General features: G+C 37.8%; 1 protein-coding gene across 1 annotated transcript; it reads left to right on the top strand.

Moving 5' to 3' along the window:
• The first annotated feature begins 7,482 nt into the window (after nt 1-7,482).
• On the top strand, nt 7,483-16,483 carry LOC132162610 (Peroxisomal membrane 22 kDa (Mpv17/PMP22) family protein). The gene is made up of 7 exons (XM_059572884.2): nt 7,483-8,121; nt 9,495-9,582; nt 12,340-12,434; nt 13,054-13,126; nt 13,231-13,323; nt 13,423-13,590; nt 16,199-16,483. The coding sequence occupies exons 1-6, from the start codon at nt 7,724-7,726 to the stop codon at nt 13,588-13,590; spliced, it is 915 nt and encodes a 304-aa protein (XP_059428867.1). The 5' UTR covers nt 7,483-7,723; the 3' UTR covers nt 16,199-16,483.
• The last annotated feature ends 2,186 nt before the right edge of the window (nt 16,484-18,669 follow it).

Genomic DNA, 18,669 nt, shown 5'->3' with positions numbered 1-18,669 from the left:
GGTACTCTCTTGTTCTTGAGGCACTGGGAAAATGATGAAGCCTTTGAGGAAATCAACTTCCAGAAAGCAGCTTTTTGGGTACAAATACATGGACTACCACTTGAACGAATGACTACAGAAAATGTTATTAGCATTGCTGAAAGCTTAGGAGGTCTCGTGGAAGTCGACAACCAGGATAATTCCAAACCAACCAGGAAGAGTTTTTTGAGAATTCAGGTGTTAATCCCCATTGAAGATCCTCTCCCCACAGGCTTCCTTCTACACCGCCCTCCAAAGCTGCCAGCGCCGATTTCTTATCAATACAAGAGGCTCTCAGAGTTTTGTTACGACTATGGAAGACTCGTTATCCTTCTTTCCACTGCACAGAGGTTCCTAATCCCATGTTGGAAGGTAAACATAGCACAAAACTCAAAGCCAGCCCTCCCTATACTAACTGGGTGGAAACTGTGCTCCGTGCTCTGTAGAACCCAGTTCTCAGGCGTGGCCACTGGTTTTGGTTCTCCTTTCCATGCAACCCCCCTTCCAAGTCAACCCATGAAGCCTCTCCGAGTAACCCTCTTCAACTCAGTATCTCAAAAGTCAGCACCAGTTCCCAAGAAAAGCTAACCTATCCCATCCCTCCTAATCCCACAGTGTTGAGCCACGGTATTGCCTCAATGGAAACTTCAATACCCAATATTACGGCTGCTTTAATGAAATAGTCTTCTCTTGCCAACTTTCAGTTGAACCCAATCACCTCCTCATTAATGTTTTCCAACGTTGCAAGCCAAAACAACCTCCAGCTGAACTTCTCAAATTTATCTTGGAATTTCCCCACCAGCTCAACAGGGCCCACTTCATCCAACTTAACTAGTTTTGTTGGAAATCCTAGCTCCTCAACTACCACGTTGCCCTGTACCACCAAGCTGGGAAATCTCCATTGCCACCAAACTGGAAACTCCCCCACGCCTCACCCATCTTTCAATCCCCCCATCTACCCAGCAAAACCAACTCCATCAAAAAAGCGTTTCCACCCTTACTCAAAACACCAAAAGCTCAACCACGATCCTGCAAAACCACATCCAACAAAAAATCCTTGCCACCTAAACTCCAAACACCAAAAGCTCAACCATGACCTTGTTTTCTCTCTTGAACTCCATAACCTTCGTGACATCCCCAACCTTCATGTTGCAAATTCTCTGGTTCCTTTTGAAGAGGTGGGTGCTTCTACGCCCCCCTCAAGTCCATGATTATCCTTATCTGGAATTGCCACGGTTTTGTCCTCCCCGCGGCAATTCGTACCCTGTGGACCTTCTGGAGGATTCACAAGCCTGATATTCTTTTCCTCTGCGAAACAAAATCCCAGCTGTTTGACTCCTATAATCCTCTCTTACCCCTCGGTTTCACCTCTTTTCTTCAAGTTCTTGCTGTTGGTACTAAGGGAGCTTGGTTCTTGCTTGGAAACCAGGCTTTGAATTATAACCCATCCTCCTAAACTCTTACCATATCTCTTGCCTCATCTTCTCTGACCCCCTTTCTTCCCCGTGGCTTTTATTTTCCCTTCATGCTCCCTCGCAATGGAACCTTAGATCAAACTTCTGGTCTCTCCTCAAGAAAACTGGCTCTCGTTTTGGAGGTCCCTGGCTCTGAGCAGGTGATTTCAATGCTATTTTGGCCCCCATAGAAAAACAAGGTGGGAGGGATTTTATCTCCTCCTCCCACAATGTTTTTGCTGATTTTATTCAAGACATGGGTCTGGTTGATCTTGGCTATAATGGCAACCCATTCACTTGGTGCAATAAAAGGCATGGTATGGCTAAGATCAAAGAAAGGCTGGATTGTGGCCTCTCAAACCATGGATGGCTTCTCTTCTTCCCTGATGCTCTTGTTCATCACTTGCCAGTCGCAACCTTTGATCACAACCCTAAAAGCTTTTGAGATTGAATGAATTGTATTACTATCAAATGTGTATATTTATACACGTACAGTGAATCAAATAATATCTAGCTATGTATACATTTGAATTTAAACTATAACAATAATATTTGAACAATTATCTTCTGCACTATATCAGGAACTGCACTATATATTTGAACAATTATCTTTTGCACTATATCAGGAACTGCACTATATCAGCAACTGCAGTATATTAAGTAGCAGAATAGATCTTTGACTTGGTTGTTGAGATAGTGTTGGAGTCTGGTGATGTGGTAGAAGATATATTGTTAACAAACCCAATCAAGATTACTACTGATGGTAATGGCTCCCCTCCAAAGCCTTTTAAGTTTGAATCCTTTTGGACCAGGGACAATTCCAGTCACTCGATCATTGCCTCTGCCTGGAATCAGCCTTTTCAAGGCTCAGCCGCTATTTCTCTCAACAAGAAGATCAAATGCACAAAGACTGCATTTAAAAAATGGAATGTGGATCATTTTGGGAACATCCACACAGAGATTAAATCTCTGCTAAAAAAGCTTGACATTGTCCAAAAAAGAACCTCCCTCCTCTGATTAGGATGCTAGAGAAGTTAGTATCCAAGCTGCTCTTCAAGAGCAACTCATTCGAGAAGAACAACTGTGGAAACAAAAATCCCGTGAACAATGGCTCACCACCAGAGACCTCAACACCAAATATTTTCATGCTTCTACAGCAATCAAGCGCAAGTATAACTCAATTACTTCTCTCAAGTTGGATAATGGTTCTTTTTTAAATAAAAGAAAAGATATTGGTGATGAATTCGTGAAATTCTACAGCGACCTGTTCTCATCCTCCAATCCCTTTTTGGAGGATGATCTAGTCAGCCTATTTTCTCCCATTATCATTGATTTAGAAAATGTTGGACTTCGCAAAATCCTTGATGCTTTGGAAATCACCTCTACTATTTCCAGCTTAGGTCTCACCAAAGTCCCATGCCCTGATGGCTTCACCGAGCTCTTTTACAAAACTTACTAGCATATCATTAGCAAAAATGTCATTGACTTTGTCCAAATTTTTTTTCGGAATGGCCATCTTCTTAAAGAATTTAACCACTCCCACATAGCCCTCATTCCAAAGGTGGATAACTCCTTAAAAGTGAACCAATTCAGACCCATTAGCCTCGCAAATTTCAATTACAAAATAATTTCAAAAATTTTGGCAACTAGGCTTAAGCCTTTTTTGGATAGAATTGTCTCTCCAAATCAATTTGCCTTCCTCAAAGGTAGATCGACTCATGACAATTCCATCCTTGCCCATGAAATTTTCCATTGCATGAAAATCAAAAAAGGCAATGGCGGTCTCATGGCTATCAAACTGGACATAGAGAGGGCTTTTGATCATATGGAATGGAGGTTCCTTACAAAAAAAATTTTGGCTCTAGGTTTCAGTCATTCCTAGACCCATCTTATTGAGTAATGCATCTCCACTGTCTCATTCTCTGTTTTGATAGATGGTTCTCTCCATGGAAAATTCTCTCCCTCTCGAGGCCTCAGGCAAGGAGACCTCCTATCTCCTTTCCTTTTCATTCTAGGCTGAGAGGTGCTCTCTAGATTAATCAACAAAGAGGAGGAGGTTGGCTCCCTTCATGAAGTCAAAATTTCATGCCGCAGTCCTCCTATCTCTCACCTCCTCTTTGCGGATGATCTAATGATTTTTGCTAAAGCCAAGGTAAATGAAGCTTCCTCCATTCTCAAGTGTCTCAATAAATATGCTGAGTGGTCTGGGTAGAAAGTTAACACTTCAAAATCCTCCATTTTTCTTAGTAAGAACTGAACCCCTACCACTATCTCTTCAATTCTCAATATTCTCAATCTTCGTCAAATCCCCTCCAAAGCCAGACACCTTGGCCTTCCCTTTTTTTTTTTTCCACAAAAACAAGAGTGTGGCTTTTGTAGATTTTAAGCAAAAAATTCTTAGCAAAATTTCTGGTTGGAGAGCTAAACTTCTATCCCAAGCTGCCCGTACTTCACTTATTAAAACAGTGGCTAATACTATCCGGAGCTACTCCATGTCTCTCTTCCTCCTCCCAAAAACCTTTTGCAATGACATTGAATCAAATCTTAGAAAATTTTGGTGGGGCTGCCCTTTGGAAAAAAAGCACAACCTCATGTTACTTGGCTGGAAAACCATCAGCTCTCCAAAATCTTGGGGAGGTTTGGGCATCAGACCCTTGGAATCTCAAAATAGATCTCTTCTTGCTAAGCTGGGTTGGAATATTCTCTACAAGAAAAACCTTATGTGGGTCACCTCTTTGGCCTCAAAATACCTTAATAATAAGGATTTTCTCAGCTCCAAGATCCCCACTAATGCCTCTTGGCTCTGGAAAGGTATTCTAAAGTCCAAGAATGTTGTAGAAAAAGGAGCTTGCTGGTCTATCTCCTCGGGCTCTCACTTGAACATTTGGAATCAGCCTTGGATCCCAACGATTGAAGGGTGTAAGCCTCATCCAAATCCGTCCCTTTCCCCTACCCAAACCTCACAATGGCTCACCTTATCTCCCCGCTCCAAAGAAGCTGGAACCAACCTCTCATCAAATCCATTTTTGACCGCAACTCTTCTTCAAAAATCTTGGACATACACCTCTCCCAAAGGCCCACCTCAGATAGGTTGATTTGGACTCCTTCTCCCTTGGGCAATTTTACTGTAAGATCAGCTTTTGAAGTAGACAGCCCTCCTCCCTCTCCTCGGCTGATTGGAATGATTTGTGGAGGCTCAAAATTCAACACAGGCTCAAACACCTTCTTTGGAAGATCACTTGGAATATTCTCCCTCTAAGAACTAATATTTTTAAGTTTTTTTTCTTTGGTTTCTCAGGATCAAAATTCTTGTGTCCTCTGCCAAGGTCCAGATGAGAGCATAAATTATATCTTCCTCTCTTGTCCCTTTGCAAGGGCCATATGGATGAACACTGCATGGCCTATCAACACTGATAGCTTTGCTTCTCTCCCCATTGCAAGTTGGACGAAGGCCATGCTCAAGCCCAACTCACTGCTTGGCATTCCTAGAAGAGCTGTTTTTGATTTTCAGCTTAATGCCTTGATTACTATGGACAACATTTGGCTGGCTAAGAACAAACTTGTGCACAAAGGCACCACTCTAGATCCCAAATCAGTCCTCAAGCTCATCTCCAACTCAGTTTCCCACCACATTGCTGCCTAGAAATCTAACACAGACTGCATGGATGATTGATCCCCCCCTCCTAGAGGATTCCTTAAAGCCAATTTCGCGGTTGCTACAACAATTCTTAGAAACCACCATGGTGAAATCCTTGCCGCTTGCTCCCAAAGGCTCCCCCATGTGGACGCTAATCAGGGTGAGGCCAAAGCTGCTCTCCTAGCAGTCCAACTTGCCTCAAATTTTGGTTCGCCCCCCTTCATACTTGATGGTGATTCTCTGGTCACCATTCTTGCTATTAACTCTCCCAACCTTACCACTGAATGGGCCTCTGCCCAAACTCTTGTCAACATCAACCAGCAGCTCCATCTCTTCCCTAGCTGGACTGCCTTAAAGTCATCACGATGTGCCAATTTCTGTGCACACTACATCGCCAAATGGGCCGCTTTGAACCAAGTGTTTGGAAGCATTCCCATTCATTCTCCCATTTTATGTTCTTTGCGTTTTAGGAGCGGGAAAGACCCTCCCTTGTAACCCCTTTTTCTTATATTGAATAAAAAAAAAAAAAAAAACATGCATGTGTGTGCCATTTAGATGAACTCTTTTCTTTTTGGGTACATCATATCTACTTGATTTTCTAATACAATGGTTTAGTTCACTTTTCTAAAAAAATTAAATATGTGCTTATAAAATAATTAAATATTAAGTCTATTTATAGTACTTTTTATATATTGTATTTTGGGGACAGAATAAAATAACATGTGCCTCATAACTATTAAAAAAAATGTGAGAAGTACATTTTTTTTTTCTTAAAAAAAACATGTGCTTCTCACATAGTAAATGACACATGTCACTTTATTAGATGAATTTATATGAATTTACAACAAACCAATTTGTAACAAATTTTTGTCCATATTTTGATAAATTAGTAAGTATAAAAAAAAAAAATACATAACACAACTCTCATTTCTGCCTTCTCTCTAAAATTCCTTTATCTCTTTTCTTCTAGACAGCACCAAGAAGAACTTCAAGAGGAGGGAAGATCTAGATCTAGATCTTCCCTCCTCCCCTTTCATGGTAGCAGTGGTCTGTGTCTTCTCTATAGGCTCCATCGGTCTTCGTTTCAGGTGGGTTGCTTTAGACCTAGTTTGTAGATCTAGATTTAGATTTAGATCCAGATTTAGTTCTAGATCTATAGTCTCTTTAACCTTAGATCTGATTGTCTTTTTCAGCTAAGGCGTGTCTTCCGAAGGGATGTCTATGATGCCGTGCTCCTTCGTTGCTGTTTGTGGGGTTTTTGTTTTTTATTTTGTTCGTCCTGGCCTTCGGGTTAAGGATGTATTTGTTGTCCTTGCCTTCTGGTTGAGGATGGAGTAGATTGGTGTATGGGCTTAACTCTAACGGCCGGATTTTTAGTTTCTAGTTTTTTTTTTTTTTTAATTTTTGTTTTGTATTTAGGCTACCATGTCCTAGATCTAATCTGTATAAAGCAGATATGTTCCTTAAATGTAATTGTACATGGGTTATCGGAAGTTTGAAGTCATTTTTATGACTTTATAACCTTCATAGCTTTTGACTATGATTTTTTAGAGCTGTATGATGTAAAAGCTTTATGTTTATAAAATTTCATCAATGAAAGTTCCATATTTCTCAAAAAAAAAAAAAAGAAAAAAGAAAATGTAACACAAAAAATCAAGGCAAGTCGCGTGCCCAAGACATGCACTTTCTACTCTTTTTAAATGACACGTGGTTATTTTAGAGTAAATCTTTGTCACAGGGAACTCAATCCCCAAGTACCCTCGTGGTTCGACAATCGGAGGTCTAGGTTCTGGAAACACCGGATCGGGATTCCGACAACAAATTTTTTTCAAATCCTAGCCATCCATTGTCATCCAATAACCACCAATTCGCCACGTGTCCCACTAAAAATAAATAACAAAATATTATTTATTTTTTAAAGAGAAAACATAAAACAAAATATCAAAATAAAATAATTAAAAAATTGGGGTAGCCGACCACCCCAACTGAGCCATGAGGGTGTCGGAAGCCGCCCCCAAGGGTTGGTTGGGGTGGCTTCGTAGCCGAGCCAACCCCTAAGGCCAAAACTCAAAAATTAATTTTTAGATTTTGGTCATGAGGGTGACCGAACCACTCCCTATAGCCATGAAGCCACCCCCAATTGGCCTTTGGGGGTGGCCGAAGGCCATAGAGGTGGTTTGGCCACCTCATGGCCAAAACCTAAAAATTAACTTTTGGGTTTTGGCCTTAGGGGGTGGTCCCCTAGGGCCATGTAGCCACCCCCAATCGGAAGCCACCCCATGGCTTAATTGGGGTGGTCGGCCACCCTAGTTTTAGTGGGACACGTGGTGAATTGGTGGCTGTTGAATGACATTAGACGGCAAGAATTTTGAAAAAATTTTGATGGGCAATTTTGACACTATTGTGTAGGATCCCCATCCCGAAACACCGGGAAAGAGCTCACTCCCACCGTTTCAAACAAGCTCGGGCTAGCGCTCTACCGCACCACCGTCAGGTTTCTCTGACACAGCTTAAGCCTACACCAACCAAACTCTGTCCAAAGCAAAGCCAAAAACACTCTTCAAAACCTCAAAACCCCACGCTTTCCCAAGACTCCTTTTTCTCCTGACCAAAAATGGTTCCAAACCCAGCATCGCTCGCCCATAAATCCCCACTCTTACACCGTTTCGTGGGGTTTTCTCGTAGACCCATCTCCCATTCCCGTCACGATATCCGAATTCCCGCATATCCAGTTAAGTTGAGCCGGTTTCAGAGCTGTTCTTCGTGCCAGTCTTACTCTTATCCGTTGAATTCTGGTCAGGGAGTTGTGTTTAAGAATTTGGGTCCTTCTGAAATGGGATTTGGGCCACTGGGCCTTTCCCATTTTCGGGTTTCGGCGGTCTCGGATGGCGGGTCGGGCGGAACTGGTGGATATGGGGGTTCTGGTGATGGAAGTTCTGGTGGGAGAGGTGAAGGCGGCGGTGCCGGCGGCAGTGATAGTGGTGGTGGAAATAAATGGTCCTTTCTATCATGGTAATGTACTACAATTTCAAATTGTTTGTCTCAGTTTTAGGTTATTAATTTCTTTGCTTTTTGGTTCCTAAACGTTTGTTTAATATTAACCTTTTTGGTTCCTATACCACCCCCCCCCAAATAGAAAAAAAGCAGTAGCTTGAGATTTTGAAATGAAACTCTTTTACTTGGATTTTTAAGATGTTGCTACCTCGTCAAGGATGATAGAGTTGTAACTATGTGAACTTACTACTCATATAACCTTCTAAATACCTTGCTCTTCAGGAATTTCGGCAGCCATTTGTCATTGATTTCAGCGTATGAAAGCTCTTAAAAACATAGCCGACCTTTATCTCAATTTTAAGTGCCTTCTTTCCTCTATGAATGCTTACATTCATACACGTGCAGACGTGCATTGCTCCCTTTTTTTTGGTACCAAATTTGTGATGTAAGTAGAATAATATACAATGGGTTTGGTTCAGATCACTGTCATCCAAATCTTGTTAACATTGGATTCAAACGTAATACAGCCACGTTAAAAGTGAAATGTTTCAGACATATTACAACCAATGAAAGCTGTCTTGGTAGACATGTATTCAAAAGGCTGCTGCACCGGGCTAGCACCTTTGGTAATTGAGTACTAGGTTTTGTATGTTCACCTTGGGTTTCTGACTTTTACTTCTTTTTTTTAATGGTTTTCCCTGTTGAAGTGGGTAACTTGGGGGCAGGCCGTCATGGTTCTCCTAAGCGGTTAACACAACTGTCATGTTATCTTCTTATTGATGCTTATTAATAGTGTTTATGTTGTTAATTATCAAAAAAATAATAGTGTTTATGTTGCTAGAGATCTTACACAGCGATTTCACTGGTCTAGCTATGTACATTGTAGAGATCCTCAACTCAGTCGCCACTTGCTATGTTTCTTTTTTTGGCTGAAAAGGGAAAGAAATTCCTTCTCAGGTGGCAGATAAAACTGTGGCTGTAGTATCAAATATATGATACTTAGTGAGCTGGCAGTATAGCAGAATACAGATCATAATATGTTCACTTCTACTTATCAAAAAAATAAAAAAAATAATATGTTCACTTTATATGATGCCATAATCATATATCTTATGAAGTGTAATATTACTCATCTAAGAGGGACCTATAGCACAATTAACTTATCAAATAATTGTGCTATAGGTTTCTCTTAGATGAGTAATATTATAGAATGTTCATATTGGTTTTCCTCAGTCTATTAATTTTTTTTTTTTTTTTAAGTTCTAGATTTTTGTATGGAATAAAATCTAAGCAAAGTCTTGTGCTAATTGTTTTGTGCCTTGTCCTTTATTCTTGGGATTGAAAACATGATCCACATTCTGCTATTCCAACATGAAGTTCTCACATTACAGGTATTTGGCTCTTCTTGCGAAGTATCCTGTGTCAATAAAAGCTCTGACATCTGCACTCTTAACTTTAATTGGAGACTTAATCTGCCAGGTACACTCATTTGATTGTCATCAACAACAAGTGTAGATATCTGTTATTTCTTTGTGGAGTTGTCGTCAATATTGCACTTCCACTGCGTACTGTTATTTGACTAGATAGTTAGGATAGAGTATGATTTACTTTGTGTGTAGTTAGGATAGAATATGATTTAGTTTGTGTCTTGGGTGTATTGGTACTCACATTAGTTTATTCGAAACTTTTTCACATATATAGGCAAGCATCTGCATGCCACTTCAACTCCATCACTAATTTAAGTTGAATTGCTCTATAACTAAAGTCCTGTATCCTTTATGATTCACTTTTATTTCTATGGATATTTGGTAAGCAATTATAACAAAAAACATGCCTTTTTTATAATAACAATTAAATAGATGTTTTGGCTTTTCCTAATGAAGTGTGTTTATACATATGACATCCTAGTGTAGTGTTGTCAATTTTTTTTGTTGTTGTTTTTTTAAATTAAGATGCCTATGTATGAGATTGCAGATTGGTGTGCCTGCTTAGATTTTTCTAAAGCTTATCCTGGTTCTAGATAACTTAGTAGGAATAGAGTTGCATAGTGATATTCTGATAAAAGATTCATGTGTCGGTGTCATGTAGACAAGTTTGCTGAGTATGTTTAGATCTCTAGTGGCCTTAATTACATTAGGCGAAGATGCACTCTAAATGGTTTCCGCACACGATATGCATGGATGACAGACTCATATGCTCATAATATAGATCCCTTTTCATAGACTCTTTACGAATTTAATTTTTTTATTTTCTTTTAATTTTGTTTTTTCATTGGTTCTCCTCCTCTCTTGTATGCTTAATACTTGGTTGGCTTCTCCTTGGCTCTTTTAATGAATATACTTTATTTTTAGAAAGAGTAAAAAGGGAAAGAGATAAGAGTAGGAGAAGATGCAACTTTTCTTTTGCTGTTTGGATGAGGGTCTTTGGAGTTGGTATATTAAGGAGGCGCCTTTGCTGTACACAAGTGTAAAATCAAAACCTCATTGTAGAGCTTCTTTGGTCTGAAGAAAGAAGGGATTTCTACTCTGATCTATTGCCCATTTTGGAGGTTCAGAGAAGACTAGCAACTAAATGCTTCACATTTATCTTCGTAGGCGTCTTAAGAGCCATCACTATATTGAGATACACCTTGAACTTGCTAGCAACAAAGTCTTTGAGGGGAGGCTTGAATTTTTGAAATTTAGTCCCTTATATATTTCCAAAAATTGGAATTCTTGAAGATTATTGGCTCTCTTTTACTCATTTATTCCTAATTTATCCAAATCAAAGTTAGGTTAGAAAATGTTAGGCTTTAGAAATTGGCCTCGTTTGGTGCGTAAAATCTTACATGTTATATTTTTCATCACCTAAGGTTTCAGTGTAAAAATTTCTAGTGTGTGGGTGTTTTTTAGAGTTTCTGGCATGTCATGACGGGAACGTTACCCAGAGCCTCAAAGAAATCTTGGCCTTTTCCTGTTCAAAGAACGTCACAACAGAGATTTGATGCGGTGCCACAGAGAAGTCTTGACCTTCTCCCGTTCAAAGCATGTCCCAATGGAGATGTGATGTGGTGCCTCATTGAAGTCTCGGTCTACTTCCATTCAAAGCCCATCGTGACGCGACCTAAGTAAAAGCTACCAAATAACAGAGAGTGTGGGATGAAATCCTAGCTGTGCATTATGACGTGATGAGGAATTCATGTGCGCTAAAAATTATATCTTTGGCTCTTCTCTTTTCTATAGCTCTCAAGCAATCTTTGGATTTTTTTGGTGAGAAAGATAGAGAGATCCTTGATCTCTTCACCTCTATGAACCCTAGTGAAGATTCCTAAAAGTTTGAAGCTTTTTACTACTTGGGGGTTTTGATTCTTGTTTTGTTCAAATCACACCATACACATCCCTTGTCCATCAAAGAGCCTACTAGAGAATTGGTGAGGAAATGCACTCGAATAAGATTGGTTAGCTCGGAGGCAAGTAGGAAGCTTGTTGTCGTACGGAGTCTTAGATTTATAAAATGGGTTTTTTGTAAGTTTCTTTTTCTATACTTTGGTTATTCTTCATGATAGTGATTTTCTGGGTTTGGCTGCCTCGAAGTGGTTTTTCCCTTTGTTTTGTTCTTAGGGTTTTTTGCTTCCTAACAAAATTGCTTGTGTTGTGGATGTGTTGTTTATCGTTAAATATTGCAATTTATTTTCCATATATATTGTGTGTGTGGATTGTTGTTGGGGGTTAAACCGTTTCTTGGGTTCTATCAGAAAAGTTTGAACTTATCTTTCAACTGCGCAAAACGAGCCTAGGTTGTCATGTCCTTAAACTGCGGGATGATTTTTTTTTTGTTACAAGTCTTCCATCGTTCTTCAGTATATCAGGCGTGAGTGATGATTTATTATGCATTTTCAATTTTCATCTTGCTTTTTGTCCCTTTCTAGAACCATATTTTCTCTCTTTTCACGACACTTATGGTCCCATCTCTTACTTGTACCACTAAGCTGAAAAAAAAATGTAACTCTACAGAGTAGAGAAGGGGGTGGGAGTGGGGTTCTGGTGATTCTAGATGTTGGTGCAGTGGAGTTCTATTTGACTTGAGATACATAATGATTTTACTGTTAGTGAAGCGGTTGGTTGTCTGTTTTATGGACAGATATAATTATATAATTAAAACTTGCTGTTTTTCAGTTCTATTTCCGAGATACTGCATGTTTCAATGATCTAAAAATTATTAGTGTGGTTTACTGATTTTTACAATTTTTTGCCTCAGCTTGCGATTGATCAAGTGCCATCGCTAGACCAGAAAAGAACGTTCCTGTTTACTCTGTTGGGTCTGGTGCTAGTGGGTCCCTCATTGCATTTCTGGTAACAGTTCAGAGTCCATTCTTTGTGTGCCTGAAAAGTGGATGTATAGCAATAGCAACTTTATCATTACTTTTACCTAATGGGTTCTTATGCCACTGCCATGCATTTTCCAACAATTCAACAATTATTGGTGTGGTTTCTCCTGCATTTTAGCATTTTCTTTTTACTTACAAAAAAGTAAATTGATTAGCAATTTACTTAGCATTTCACATTTCACATTTTCATTAGCAATTGATACAATTACCACATACATATTTCCAGTGATCCAAAAATTATGGTTTCTTACTTACATCCCTTTAATTTGTTTTGGCGTCAACCATTACACAACAATATGTGCTAATCAATCCTTGTTTCCTACTTCACCATCACAAGCAATGTATAGGAAAATTATTTTTTAGTCTTTTTTTTTTTTTTTTTTTTTTTCCTATTCTTGGATATGCCTTTGGGTTATCAAATGCAAGGGTGGTCTGTAATGATGGGCATGCACCAAACGCACTGTAGACAAACCAATGTTAATATTAATATATATATTAAAAAAAAATCATTTTGTGGCTTCTATGGTATATGTTACTTCTTTTCATTTTTCAATCTTCATTTTCTCAACTTGATTTGTCTTCAGGTATTTGTATTTGAGTCGTTTGGTAACATTGCCTGGAGCATCAGGTGCATTCGTGCGCCTTCTACTTGATCAGGTGACCTAATTTTTTCTAATTTATCTCTCAAATTACATAAAAGAAATTGCAATGCCACTTAGCAGCATGTTATCATCTCTGAATGCGAGGGAGAATTGTTGCAGTTCCTCTTTGCTCCTACATTTATTGCAGTTTTCTTATCTACGTTGATGACACTAGAAGGAAGGCCATCACAAATCATACCAAAGCTTCAGCAGGTGGTTTGAAAGGCATTTATTCATATGAGCTTTAGAATGAGTGCATTGCCAGGTTCTTACTATTTTCTTTTGTTTCTTAACTTGTCTTTCATTTTGTAGGAGTGGTTTTCTGGTGTTCTAGCAAATTGGAAGTTGTGGATACCTTTCCAATTTCTCAACTTCCGATTTGTCCCCCAGCAGTTTCAGGTCCTTGCTGCTAATTTCATTGCTCTTGTGTGGAATGTGGTTCTCTCCTTTATAGCTCACAAAGAGATTCTTCCAAAATAGGTATGTTTTAAGTTTTGAAGAAAGTAGAATAGTTAATGCTATGTTAGATACGCAAATAGTGTTAGTTCTGTGCCTTCCATGGAGCTCACGTATCCAATTACTACTATAGGAAACTGCAAAATGTTAAAATACTAGTCAGAGGTTTGCTTGATTCCAAAGGACTTGCTCAAGTAATGAGAAAGCTGGATTTATGTCCATCCACTTCTCTCCTGTCTTAATTCTTAAGTGGGTCATGCTTGAGCACCAGAACGAACCTAATAACGCTCGTCCCAGCTACTTGGCGGCAGCCAAAATCACAAAGTTATGATAAATTATGACATTATATTGGGTTGTTAAATGCAATTGTTAACATTAAATTTGAAAGTTACATACAATTGTGAATTAGATATGCAATATTTCATATAAAGATGTAGAACAGATGGACCAAATCACTAAAATAACATATAGTTTTAGCCAAATGGCCAAGCATTTTCAGGGAATTGATATTTTTTCTTTCCAGGCTATCAGTTCTTGCCTTAAAATCATTTTTTTTTTTTTTAATTTTTTTAAAATTTTTTTTTTTTTATGAGTTTACTTTTTATCTAACCAACTAAGGAATTGCAGTCCATATTTCTTGACCTTGTTTTAGGCTTTGGGTTTTGATGGCTGTTCAAAAAAAAAAAAAAGTTTAAGTGAAGATAAAAGGCCTACCAGTTGTAGATTTAGAGGTAAGTGGTGTCATTCCTCATCAAATTAGCACAAGACTCTAAAACATCACATTCTTTTGGTATTTTTGCTTGGTTTAATATCCGCAGTGTTTTCAGGATGCACTTAATCTTTTAAATTGGAAAATTTTCTCTTTTTGTGAACTGAATCTTTTTCTTACAATCTATTTAAGCTAGTCCTTTTCTTAAGTAGTTTTAACTAAGGCTTTGTTTAGTTCACGGAATAGACCCTTGGAAATGAATACCTAATCCTACGGTGTAGCTATTTCTTTGTTTGGTTACACACTATTCATAGGAATAGGTTATTCTCATGGGACTACTAATCACATAAACACATGATTAGCTAATCCACTAAAAAATGAGTGACTTAGCTAAATCCTTAAGGAATGGAATACATTTTTCAAAAATACCCATATAACCTATTTTTTTTTTAAAAAAAACTTAAAACAAATTAAAAAAAATAAAGTGGGTGGCTTGACCACCCATTGAGGTAGTCGGCCACCCACAGAAGAGGTCGGAGGTGGTCGCACCACCCGCATCGCATTTTGGGGTGGCTACGGCCACCCCAGATTTGCTTTAGGGGTGGCCGGGGGTGGTTGGGGCCACCCCAGATTTGCTTCAGGGGTGGCCGCAGCCACCCTGAGGGTTGTCAGGGGTCGCCACAGCCACCCCCGGCTGCTTCTGTGGATTTTATTTCAGGTTTTTTATTATTTATTTTTATAATTAGTTTGAAAAAAAAAAATGGGGTTTTTCGTAATTTTGATTCAATTCCAATTTTTTCATGTGTGTTGTTACCAAACTAAGAAATAGGAATAGATATTTTATTTCACACTCTTTTATTCATATTAGTAGCTATTCCTTTTCCAATGGACTAGGCATTCCACAAATCAAACGAGGCCTAACTCTTTAGCAAGAAATTTCAAGTAATCATAATGATTCCCATGTTGATGAAGACACCTTTCACTTATGTCAACCATTTTCTTGGTATGTTGTATACAATGATAAGCTCCACATGAGAAGTCTATAATGGAGTCATGAGTAATACAGAAATTGATTGAAAATACTTATTAACAGATAGTAATGATCTATACTTTGTGTGCTGACTATATTTCTATTGATGTTCTAGATATGTTAAAGAAACTCAAGAAGTACTTGAAAAAAAAAACAACCAACTCCTTGAGATGTAGCTGATATTTATAGATAATATTGACATGTTGCTATTTCTATTGCAATTTGGAAAATCCAAAATAAATTATCTATTTGGGTCTCTGCCATCAATTTGTTGATCATATATTAGTCTTATTTTTGTTTGGGAAGCATTTAGATGTTATTGTGACAGTTTATGTGTTGATAGAGCCTATATATTCTAAGTTCCTCTTCTATAGAGTCAAGAAGAAAGTAAATTTTTTTTTTTGGCACCTATCTAATATGGTTTTCACACAAACTTCTCAAAAAACATTTTGTTCAATAAGCATGTTTGTATGGAGAACATTGATGTTGTGTTGTTAGATAGTTTTCCGTCTCAATTTAAATGTGGACAACTAGATATTAATGTTTGAGTGCAAATATGTGATTCTGACCCGTTCTAGCCCCAGCCTCAAGTAGTGTTTTCTGAGAAGCATATGCATTGGTGCTTTATAAACAGTGAAGAAACTTTAGTAAAACATTGGTCAAGAGAGAAGTCATCTCCATGGGTAGCGAACAAGTGTTCAATGTCATTATCAGCTAATTTCTGTATGATGTGAGTAATCAATGCTTGCTTCTATGAAACTTCTAGCTCTAACTTTGGGGGACAAGTATATTTTTTAGTTGGAGTGAGCAAAACATTTATGTTGAAGTTGAATGGTTGACACATCTGCACACATTTCATCCTTCATTCATCATTAACTTTCGTAAACATTCAGGTTAATGTGGTGACCTGACCTCAGTTCTGTCGGACGATATACTTCAACGATTTTGGTCCTCAGTGAGAAGTTTGTTACCAAAAAGATGAGAGGGACGATGCCATTTTAACATTTGTTATTGTTGGTTGTATACCTAAGGTGGGGATCTCTGTGCTTTGAACATGAGCTTGTAAGTTAATGGATGGAAGAACGTTTGGAATTGCAGATGTAGGTGTTTCTTTTATGAACTTCTCTTTTTCTCTGTGTCAGCAAGTTTTAATATCCATTGGTTAAGAGTTGCTTTGATTGGTGGTTTTGCTGAGATCTTTAATTTTTAGCAAATGATATTGACAAGGGTGCGACTGTTGATCCCAAAGAAGCTTAGTGAGATCTTGAATAACGGAAGCTAAATTGAATACAGTTGGATGCAAGAGACAACATTTCTTTCTTCTTTCTTCTTTCTTTTCCAAGTATATATGGGAAGGGGAATTTCACCCCCATTGGAATATTGGTTGCCTCCCCCTCGTCCCTCTTGGTTCAAAATCAACTTTGACACTGCTATTCGAGATTCTTTCTTTGCACAAGCAGCTATCTGTCGAAACCACAAGGGACACATTATCAAAATAATTTCCAACATTAGCCCTCCTTGTCTGCCAAATTATGGTGAAGTGAATACATAAGCAAACAAAGCACTAGGCGGGGGAACATTAGCCCTCTTGCAATTCAGCCCTCCTTGTTTTCTGCTTCCAAACACAAGGCGGGAACACAAGTGAGTAGCTCCTTGAAGTGAATAGGAATGAATCTTTTGAGCAAAATTGCAAGAGATCAAAATAGGGGATGCCCTGAATAATACCCTTCTCTCCCTGGTCAGAAAGGTAAAGAAAAAGAGAAATTTTAGATTGTTTTGAAATGAATGACTTATATGAGAAGTAACATCACCTCCAAAATAAATGCTGTAATTTCATTTTCAATATATAGCTTTAAATTCTAAAATTTCTACTTGTCAAATTTTGTCCTGTGCCTATTACTTGTTCGGGCAATATCCCCTGAATAACTATTCGTTTTGACAAGACCTCTTCCTCCAAAGTTCAAAATCTCTCAATTTGAACCCCTCAATTTTTAATTGCAGTCAATTTGAACCCTTTCGTTAGTTCTAGTCGTTAACTTCTTTTAACGGCAATACCTAAAAAGACTAAAATATACATAATTTTTGTTTTTTTTTTTTTTAAGAAAAATAAAAAATAAAAAATAAATTGGAATTTTATAAAAAATTCAGGGGTATAAATGTCATTGTATCACTTTTAACGTTTAAAAACTAACGGAGGGGTTCAAATCGAAACAATTGAAAGTTAAGGGTTCAAACTGAGAGGTTTTGAACTTTGGGGGTCTTGTCAAAACGGGTGGCAATTCAGGAGTTTAAAGTGAAGTTTCTTTTTATTTTTTTTATTTATTTTTTTATTTATTTTACTCTAAAAATGATCCAAAATGCCTTTTAGCAAAAATTTCATTTGACCTAAAAGCTTAATTTTTCAAACATAATTGTAACAATGCTTTAAGATTCCCATGTCAATCAGATGTCCTAACCTACATATACACCAAAGCCTCACACCAACCAGGCTATATAATATAAGACAATGTTTTGACTTTTGAGCTTTTCATTTAGGAAACAACAAAAATCACTTTCCACCATTCCATCTTTTGTTTATAATAGACAAAAGACAGACACCTAAACCTAATAATTCTTTCAATTGGGGGGTGTTTGGTAGAAAACTAGTAGCAACAGTTTGTGTTTATTTCTTCGCTTTTTCTCGTATGCATCATTGTATTTTGGGTGTCTAAATACTACTCAAGTATGATGCAATTGCTACATTATTAGGGTTAAGAAAGAAATATTGAGGTAGTAAGTAAGGTATGTTGGGCCGAGCCCATCTACGAGGATACTCTTTAGTCTTTACTCCCATGCATTGCCATTAAAAACTGTTTTCCGTCTGCATAGGTTGTAGGTAGATAGCAGAGGTAGGCGGAGCTAGATATTATCCGCATTCGCATACCCATATGTAAAACTATATAAAGTAGGTTTTTTATTTTTTTATTTTTTTTTATTTTTTTATTTTTATGTTTTATGTTTTTTGTATTTATTTTTTTTGTATTTTTTTTGTTTTGTTTTTTGTTTTTTTTTTTTGTTTTTGTGAATACATAAATAAACTAAAACAATGTTGTTTTAGAAAAAGGAGTAGGGTAAATGTGGGTTTTATAAATAGATGTTTTTTTAAAAATAAAAAAATAAAAGAAAGAAAAAAGGAAGGCCATATAAATTAAGTTCAAAGTTGAGAAAAGAAAGACCAAAAAAGAGCTCAAAATGCAAAGTGGATGTGACGGGAGTTAGTACAAAAAACTGCCCTTGCATGTTCAGTTACGGGTTGATTCTACAAAGTGCAAATGTGGATGCAGGTACTAAAATTTTCTATCCACAAAGTGTGGATACGGAATAG

This window comes from Corylus avellana, chromosome 10 (genome assembly GCF_965113065.1).
Source record: "Corylus avellana chromosome 10, dhCorAvel1.hap1.2, whole genome shotgun sequence".
Classification (NCBI taxonomy): domain Eukaryota; kingdom Viridiplantae; phylum Streptophyta; class Magnoliopsida; order Fagales; family Betulaceae; genus Corylus; species Corylus avellana.
This window is presented reverse-complemented; position numbering and strand designations above follow the sequence as displayed.

Excerpts from the sequence above, each read along its gene's own strand:
- LOC132162610 (XM_059572884.2), top strand. The coding sequence starts at position 7,724 with ATGGTTCCAAACCCAGCATCGCTCGCCCATAAATCCCCACTCTTACAC. Across the intron at positions 9,583-12,339 it reads TTGGAGACTTAATCTGCCAG|CTTGCGATTGATCAAGTGCC; the intron begins GTACACTCATTT and ends TTTTTGCCTCAG. Across the intron at positions 12,435-13,053 it reads GGTCCCTCATTGCATTTCTG|GTATTTGTATTTGAGTCGTT; the intron begins GTAACAGTTCAG and ends ATTTGTCTTCAG.